At 41.3% G+C, this 9351-nt stretch overlaps 1 protein-coding gene across 2 annotated transcripts in view; it reads left to right on the top strand.

Moving 5' to 3' along the window:
* The window catches only part of gprc5c (G protein-coupled receptor, class C, group 5, member C), a 10597-nt gene extending 1246 nt beyond the window's left edge, over window positions 1–9351 (top strand). The window contains exons 2-5 of one of the 2 annotated variants that reach the window (XM_035664098.1): window positions 1741–2782; window positions 4980–5080; window positions 6414–6548; window positions 7786–9351. In XM_035664098.1, coding sequence (XP_035519991.1) covers window positions 1795–2782; window positions 4980–5080; window positions 6414–6548; window positions 7786–7818 — 1257 coding nt within the window. In that variant the 5' untranslated portion in view covers window positions 1741–1794 and the 3' untranslated portion in view covers window positions 7819–9351. The remainder of the gene's footprint in view (window positions 1–1740; window positions 2783–4979; window positions 5081–6413; window positions 6549–7785) is intronic. The other variant, XM_035664106.1, reaches the window with a different exon arrangement.

The following is a 9351-nucleotide window of genomic DNA, read 5'->3' as shown; positions in this document are numbered from 1 at the left end:
TACAGAATAAGATGTTTTTATCTACAGACGCTGCAGGTCGCCTTCCATGGAGTCCGCCATGTTTCTACAGTAGCCCAGAGCGGACAAACCAAACACAGGCTGTAGGTCGGGTCTTTTGCGTTGTTTGCGGCCATCGTAGTTTCTCCGACACACTTCACAGCCCGTTCTCATTCCCAGGTCGTCAAATAAAGACACCACTGGTGTTAAGTTAGTTGCAATCTGAAACTTCATCACTAGATGCCGCTAAATCCTATGCACTTAAACTCGATTGAGAAAACAATCTCATCACAAGGTCTATTTAGTAGCTGTTCTGGAGCTTTCGATCACATCAAATGATCTTTATTGGTAGTTGAAGTTGCCCAGTTGTCATGGAACTGTAGACTTGAAGAACTTCTCATCCACATTACCTCAAAATCTTTAAAAACCCATTTTACAAGTTGTGACACTTCCAGCTGATGAAGATCATGTGATATGATCAAAAGCGCTGGAACAGCATTTAAATAGACCATGTGACAAGAAGATAGAATCAATGGCCTCCGGTTGCAAAATAAGGACGAGTTGAGTTTCATTGTAGTTTTTACTGATTTGTGTGGCTCTTGTGTTCTGATCTTGAGTATTTGAGGAAACTGCGGTTTCACTGTAAATGTATGAAAATTATTTATTTCTGCACAACATTTGTATGAACAGTTCGAGGTCGAGATTGTGAGATATTTTGGAAGCCAAATATTTGTTTCTTTTATTTTTTGTTTCATACTGGAATGAAAATCTTTCATCCTACCTTGAGCATTCAGAGATCGCCATAAAAACATTTGGTCCTTGAGCTCTCCATGGTAACAGAGGTAGACATGACTTTGATGTTTAGAGAGTAGGACCTGTGTTTACAGTGTCACCACAGGCTGTTTCTCAGTTTGACAGGCCTGAAATCTGGAAAAAGAAAACTGTAGCACCTTCAAGACTGCGTGAGTGATTAGAGGTCACACCCTAAAATGAAAGACATGTTAGTGGTTTGCTTACTGAGGGACTGACGGGACTCACAAAGCCACTGTCAATGACCAAAATATGACCACAAAACTTAGAGATCAAGCAAATGAGAAACAGAAATGGCTGATTTCTTTGTCCCACAAACATCCTTGCCGTGATTGAGTCACAGAAGTAAGAAAGACTAAACGTCCGCCACTGCGCTTTTATCGATTTGGCTCAGATACTGTCCTCGGTTCAGTGTAATTGGATCTGACAGGGACAAAAAGAACCAGCCAGATGCAGCAGAAAGATGAGACTGAGATTCTGGAGATGTTTATTCACAAAGCAGATTTTATGTTGTTCATTAGAAAACTGAAAAGGTTCCACTTTCTGATTTAATATGTGTGTTATTTACATCGACATGATGAAACTACTCTTCTACCCAGAGGACTAAAGGTTAAATGCACTTTGACCTCATTGATTCAGGTGTAATCCCAATGCACAGAAACAGTATTTGTCGACAGATGAATGATTAACGTCAGAGTTGGGAAAAACTCTAGTGTACTCTTATGTCACTTGATATGACATATTTTCCAACATCATTACAAAGGTTTTGTTTGGAATCTCATGTGTTGATGCGTGTGTACTGACTCATGCAACTATAATATTTGCTTAATTGGGTGTAGACTATTTCCAGCATTGGTGACGTATTTGAGTCTTTGTAAAGATCTGTCCACATTGGACCTTTCTTAGACCCTCCCTGTTTGTCCGTCTGAATAGGTGCTGTCAGGATCCCAGAACAACTTGTCCAATCTGAACTCTCTCCCAGTAGCCATGGCTGCCAACTTCACCCCTCAGGGTTGCGGTGCTAACGTGGACTCCCTCTACTACAACCTGTGTGACATTAGTGTCGTGTGGGGAATCGTGCTGGAGGCCTTCGCGGCGGCTGGTTTTGTCTTCTCCTTTGTGCTTTTCATCTCACTGCTGGCCAGCGTGCCCTTCATACAAAGCAAGAACCGCAAGAGCTCAGTGGCTCTCCAGGCCGGCTTTCTGGTCTGCACCAGCGGCCTCTTCTGCCTGACCTTCGCCTTCATCGTGGGAAAGGACTTCTCCACCTGCGCTTCGCGGCGGTTCCTCTTCGGGGTGCTGTTTGGTGGCTGCTTTGCCTGCCTCCTGATGCAGTGCGTGAGGCTGAACATCCTCGCCAGGCGGAACAGCGGGCCCCAGAGTTGGGTCTTGTGTCTGGGGGCACTGGGGCTGTGGCTGGTGGAGGTGGTCATCAACACAGAGTGGCTGATCATCACAGTGGTGCGCCACCCACAAATACCACTCAACGCCTCAGGCGAAATAGGCAGAGCAACGGCTATACCTTGCAACATCGCCAACGAGGACTTCGTCATGGCGCTGATCTACGTCATGACCCTGGTTCTGGCTGTGTTGGTGGCAAGTCTGACCATCATGGCGGGCAAACACAAGCAATGGAAGATAGAAGGCGCCTCTATTCTTCTAACTGACTTCTTCTCTATCTGCATTTGGGTGGCGTGGATCGTCATGTACGTCTACGGAAATGAGAGGACCGGCGGGCCCATGTGGGACGACCCCACCTTGGCCATCGCCTTGGTGGCGAATGCGTGGGTGTTCCTCATCCTCTACATCATTCCTCAAATCTGCTGTTTGACCAGTGTGGATGAAAGCCAGCCAGGCTTCGGGGAAGATCTGTACCCGAATCGAGGAGTCGGCTACGAGACAATCCTGAAGGAACAGAGCTCCCAGAACATGTTCGTGGAAAATAAAGCTTTCTCTATGGACGAGCCCAACCAGGGTATGTAGGCTGTTTAAATCTCAAAGCTTCAGTATCAAATGTTCATTTCACCTCTATAGTAAACTTAAAACTCCAGGCTGTTGGAGAAACTGGATTGTTTTGCATGTCAAGTATTCCTTCAAAATCAAAAATCTGTGTATCAAACTCTCCCCACCTGTAGACTTAAAATGTGTCTGAAAAACTTTCGTAGGCTTGTCCCCTCACCGATGATGGCGACTTTGATACATATAATGAACGACAATTTATATCCATCTGCTGGTGGAACCTACATGTAGGATCTTGTACAAGTGTACATAGCAGCAATTTCACTGCAGTCTGTCATAAGAAAACCCAAATACAGAGTCATTATCACACATGAGCCTTATCACTGAAATGCTCGACATTTGAGGTGTAATTAGTGTTTTTCAACCTTGAATAATTTCAGGGGAATTCCAACCAAATCCTTCTCGTTTGCTTATGATGGTCATTTAGTGGCATCAGTATTAAATTGACAGTTTCATAACCACATAAGAACTCCCTGTAGAAGTCTGTAGCAATGAGATGTCCTGTCCCATCAGGTATGAGATGAATCCAGACTTCTGCACAACACAAGGCAGGAAGCAGTTTTCACTCCCACTTTCCCGGTGAATCAATATTTGCCTGGTTGACGAATTTGAAAGGTTTCAGTTTGTTTGTGTGGTAATAGCTAGAGGGGAGTTTAAGCACATAACTACATTCACTTTGCATGCATTAGTCACACAGTAACCTCCCTGACTACATATCACACGTATTCAAACTGGAAGTCCATTAAAACGTCTACCAGTGCGTGACATCATATTTTTTGACCCACGGTTTGTCGAGTGGAAACACTGAACTGTACATTTTGTCCTGTGTCCCTGCGTTGACTGGTTGTATCATAATATACTTATCACACAATACACAGAATGACCTTGTGGTGATGAGTAAAAGTTTCAAGCCCACAGAAACGTCACAATGGACCGATTACCCTGCTAAAATGTGCTTAAAAAGGTTGTTTTGCATTTACATGATGACCCCACAGAATCTGATATGCTGCTGTTTAAGCCCTGAGCTGAACAGGATCTGATGCTGCAGTAAAAAAGCCACCAAGATCAGAACACTACGATCTCTCGTGCTGTTGGTAGAGTCAGTGCATAATCATAGATGATGTTGTGTTCCTGCTTATGTCCTGGAAGGTTATGGTGTAGAGGGGGAAAATAACTAAGTATAAGTTATTTTGATTATTTCCATTCTAGGAGAGCTTTTCTCTACATTTTTAGGGTTAACAGCACTCTTTTTGTTCCGAGTTAGTTTATTGTACATTCATTGTGAGATGAATTTCTTCTTTTTTCCTTCCTGGAAAAACAAACAAACTTTCCTGAAAGTAAACAAACTCCCAGAAAGTTGAAAGTTGATTTTTACAACTAACCTAAACTAAAATCTCCTTTTCTTCCCATTATTGCTGAGGTTACACTACTATTGCTTGTTACATTTTTCTTAATTGAAGTCTTCAACTCAGTTTTGATTAAAAGATTATTCTGTTTTTAATTCTTGGTGTTACATGCTGTATGCACAGCTGTTGTGTGATATGAAAATGCTGATCTGGGTTTACACAGAGCAGCAACATTTGGCTTCATCATAAACTCCCCACTTAACTATGACTAAAGAGTCAATAATGGTTGTCAGTGCCGAGGCAGGAAAATTAAATCAAACATCTGTACACAGTGCTCTCCCAGAGTTGCAGTCAGGTATTTAGAGGCGATGTGTCATGAATCATTACTGTTAATGAGTGTCTAGTATATGTGACCACTGTATCGCACAGAAACGCTCCCACTCTGATTCCCAGCAGAAACATCACACCTTGTGTTTGCACTGTCTCCATGGCAACTGAGGTGTGGCAACAGTCTCATCCAGGGGAAAAATATCTGTTGTGTCACGCAAAGTGTGACAAAGTCATCTCTCACCTCCATCTCTGCTGGGTGTTTCTACAGGATGCATCACCGGAAGCACAAACAAGATAAAGTATAGATAGTGTCCCCTGGTCTCGTTCTGGTGATTAAGTGCTGCGTATCTTAATGATGGCCATATTAAGATTTAGGAGATGGTTGCTGGGGAACGATAGCATTTCAGAGGCCTAAAGATCACAGGCTTGTAGGGTGACAGAATAATCATATTTGTTGTCTCTTTCTGTCCATCACAGCGTCCAAGCCTGTGTCTCCATACAGCGGCTACACCGGTCAGCTGCGTAGTTCGGTCTACCAGCCCACTGAGCTGGCTCTCATCAGCAAAGCAGTGGGAAATGTAAGTATACAGCCATCTGGTTTGCTTACAGACACACACATATTTGAATATTGCATATCTGGTTCACAGCACATTCACCACGCACAAATATAGCCTGTGGTAGGCAAATTATTATTTAAATTAAGAGCATTTGACAGTTTTTGAGGCATGACTGTGAAGCAAAAAAGATATAGGTCATACAGTACTTATACTCTACTATACTATCAGATAAGAACAAGTAAGTGTCTCTATGGAAAGTATGCAATTAATGAGCAGTAGATAAAATGTATGAACCATAACTGGTCATAAGTAGTACTGTTTAACTGTGTAACTGTTTGACTGTGTAACTGTACTCACGGCTCAACAGATGCTTTTTTTTTCTTGCCCCACTGACCTGATAGTCCAAATGTAGGTGTATTGCTTGTACACAATCACCAAAATCTTTTAAATTTAGTTTGCTGTAGTGTCACCTACTGGTGAACGCAACGTTTTGAGTCATCAATCAGTGGTTGGTATGTATTCCCACCAAAATAACATACAACAAGCGTATTGCAGCAGTAACCTAGCATTACTTCCAAGGCTAAGAAGCACAGTAGTTAACGTTAACTACATTATTTTGTGGGGTTACAGGTTATGTTAGAAAAATTCATGACCGCCACATCCACTGTGAGCTGGTACTGGAAGCTGCATATCAGAGTTTAGGGTTAGCAGCTCCTCTTTCTTGGATTTGGGAATGTTAACACTCCTGCAACTCCATTTGGGAGCGTATCTCTGGAACTAATAGCATCTAGGGAACTAGCCAAAATTGTTACCAAAAAGTGTAAAATGTACAAACACATTGGTTAGTCTACTCAACCTAAAGGTAAAACAAAAAACTGTACAATTAGACTAGTACTGGCTAGCTTACCTGCTCCTTTTTTCTGTGTCTTGGAAGCCGCTGACATGTTAGCCTCTTTTTAAACATGGTATTATATGGTAGAGCCATTATCGTTTAGCCTAATGTTAGCTTTATACTTCTGGTATTGTGCTAGTTAGTTTAGCCTAATGTTAACTTTATATTTCTGGTGTTTATGCTACATTCACATGTAGTATCATGAACTTTTGTTTGCCAGAGTTTATTTTCTGCAATAACTCAAAATCCAATTATAAAACCCCACTGGCTTTTTGTTGAGGGAACTAGGACGATGCTTGGCCTACAAAAATACACCATCCTATTCTGAGGGGTTTACCTAAAAATAAAATGTTACTACAAAAAGTCCTCACCGAGCTTTAAGAAGTGATTTAAAACTGGGTCGGTGACTCTGCCTCATATGTTGGATGTTTTTGTCATGGGCCGTGTTATGACTTCACGCAGCACCCTCCGGACTCTTCCTATGACATGGTCATTCCCAGAGCCTCCACCCACTCTGCAGCCAACAGCGGGAGCAGCACCCCGTCCACACACACTGAGAACCGGAGCACTCCACACACACAGACAAACGGAAATAGCGTAGGTCGTACCCTGAACCCTCGACGCCTCTCCTCCTTCGCTCCACAGTTCTCCTTGTTCATTCCTATCACCTCCAGATGCTTTTCTATTCCCCTGCCGCTGTGCATGTCGACCTCTCAGCTCCTGCTGTATCCATAGCAACTTCTTCTACAGGTTGACTATGAATCACTTCTTTGTCTGGATGTTTTTTTTCTTACCTTGTGGAGCTCACTCTAGGCCTTGTGTCTTTCACTTCATCTGTTCAATATGCCAGTTGAAATAATGTTGGTGAAAAGGGTATTGTTTGATTTGACGTAGTTTGTCTCTTTCTGAACCTTATCGTAGTCTTTTTCCATATTTCTCCAGATATCTATCTCTTCTAAGTCTTTATCTTTGAGTATTAAACACTTGTTTCTATGCTGTTGAGGTGGTTTTGAAAGGTTTTTAGCTCTATACATCAGGGAGGATGGCTACTGTAGTCCTATTGGAGCCATTTTAATGGTAAAATAAAGTATTAAAACAACCATTGGACATCCATTGAGCAGCATTATTCACTTCTTCCACCTGCTCTGGATAGTTATATTGTAATATATGTATAAATCGTTACGTTATTTTATTTAGAACATTTTATAAAAGTTCTTACCTTTTAGCTTGTTTCTTGTGCTGCCCTAAAATTGAAACTCCCGTCTGGAGATCAAAGAGTCTTATCTTATTGTTGCCAAAATATGGTTAGAAGACACACAGAAAAGCAGTTTTTAACCATTGCTAGCACAATTAGCAATTTCCATTTGGGGAAACATTAACAAATATAGTTGCATTCAACAACAGATAACCTAGATAGCGAGAATTTAGACATATATTTTCTTAGATAACTGATACTAACTAGATAGCTGTGTCTTTAGCCAGATTAGTTTAAAGTATAACTGTGTCAAACAACCACACTCATGTCTGAAATCAGTCCCTCCTTCACCCATTCACTAATATTCCCTATACAAAATGTAATTCATAGGCAGATCTATGCAATATGGTAGATACTACGGACGCCAATTCTTTTGTTTCATTTGGGGAATTATTGATGAAGTTGATGAGTAAATACGCGGCACTATTTAGCAAATAAAGAGTGAAATTGGGACACATTTAGAATCCGAGCTGAAAACCTTTCAAGCCTTCAGCAGGTAGTTGATACTATAAACGCAGGTTTTAAGTTTCATTGAAAACCTAATTAATGTTGATCTACCGTGTCTCTCTTCCTCTGCAGGGCAATGGTCTGCATAGGACGTCCCAGTGGTGAGGACACCGGGGCTCTCAGCACCCGGTCACAATAACTTCACGTCTTTTCATTTGCACTTGCTGACTGTACGTTTGCTGTTATCCGTGGTTCCCTAAGCTGGCTCTAAGAGGAACCCTCAACCCCGACATGTGGAGGTAAACGCTGGGTCATGACCCCTGATGGAAAGCAGTTTGTTTTGACTGATTTCCCATGTGCCACACTAGGTAGACAGTATAGAGCTTCATTTAGAAGTCAAAGCGAGGGGGTGAAGCCACGGCTTTGCTGCAGAACAAAGACTTTTTTGCAATGGGTGCCATTCACTGTGAGCGAACTGTGAGCTCTCTGCTGGACCCAATCACACAGATGAAGAGATACAGTGCTGACCGCGCAAAAAAGTGGCTGAAGAGAACTCAATATTTGCATGCACAGACACACATTTGTGTAAAAGTGCACCCCTTCCCTACACACATACCATAAACAAATGTTATTATGGTCACTGCAGCGGCAGTAATGCACCAATGGCTCTACTCAGTTTGGCATGACGTCAACTCAGGCTGGAAAATGTATCACACTCAATTATATTAAAACCAAATCTGCTTTATTGGCTGATTTTACATACAATTTACAGGAACACAGATAGAAAATAGACACACAGGGATAACAAGGCTGAAGAAGGTGTGCACAGTTTAATTATAGGGGTCAATCAATATTATTGTGCCTGGTTTTGTAAATATTGATAATAACCACAGGTTCACATAATATGGAGTTACTGGTGTTGGATGAATGTAAATATGTTGTCAATGTGTCAATGGTTCTACACTGCATGGGAGCACTGTATGAATATGTATATTTAATGGTATTTATAGCACTCCTGTGTGCTATTTAATTATTTGATCTAATTTCTACCAATCAAACAATCAGTAGAATACAGAAGTAAAATCCTGCCTGTAATTAACTTGTTTTACTAGCTTATAATGCTCAATGTAATTTCTCATAGAAGGGTTCTTTCATCGGTCTTTCTAAAAAAAAAAAAAACACACACATTATACGACCTTGTTATTTTAACAAAGATAAAAGACCATTTTCTTAAATAACATAATCCTGAAATGTGGCTACAGAAGCACCATCAGAGTTGTAACCATCCCAAAATGCATCGTAGAAAATACAATCTCTGGTCCCTCAGTTGGAGCTAACTACCATCATGTGTTGTGCAGACAGGGGAATATAGTTAGATGGATGCTGGATGAAAGGAACCTGAATAGGACTACAGGTGCCACCCCCCAATCATGATGTGAAACCTCCTTTTTATAGCATCAAAAAAGTAAGAAAGAATGAACACTTGTGCATACATACTTCAGTAAGCCCTTATTTTAATGTAATGTCGTGTTTTGATTGCCCAGATCACAGCCACTGTGTGATCTGTCTTTAATATAAAGCAAATAAACATTCACTGGTCATGTTGATTTCTAATTAAAATTGTATGTTCACGTGTGGTGATGAGGACAGGACCCCAAACAAGTTTAATAAAGCAAAGATCTGCATATCTGAATATGA

The sequence above is a fragment of the Morone saxatilis genome, unplaced genomic scaffold (assembly GCF_004916995.1).
Source record: "Morone saxatilis isolate NCDOM2014 unplaced genomic scaffold, NCSU_SB_2.0 Contig1, whole genome shotgun sequence".
Lineage (NCBI taxonomy): Eukaryota > Metazoa > Chordata > Actinopteri > Moronidae > Morone > Morone saxatilis.
The sequence above is the reverse complement of the archived record's forward strand: the minus strand, read 5'-3'. Positions and strand labels throughout refer to the sequence as shown.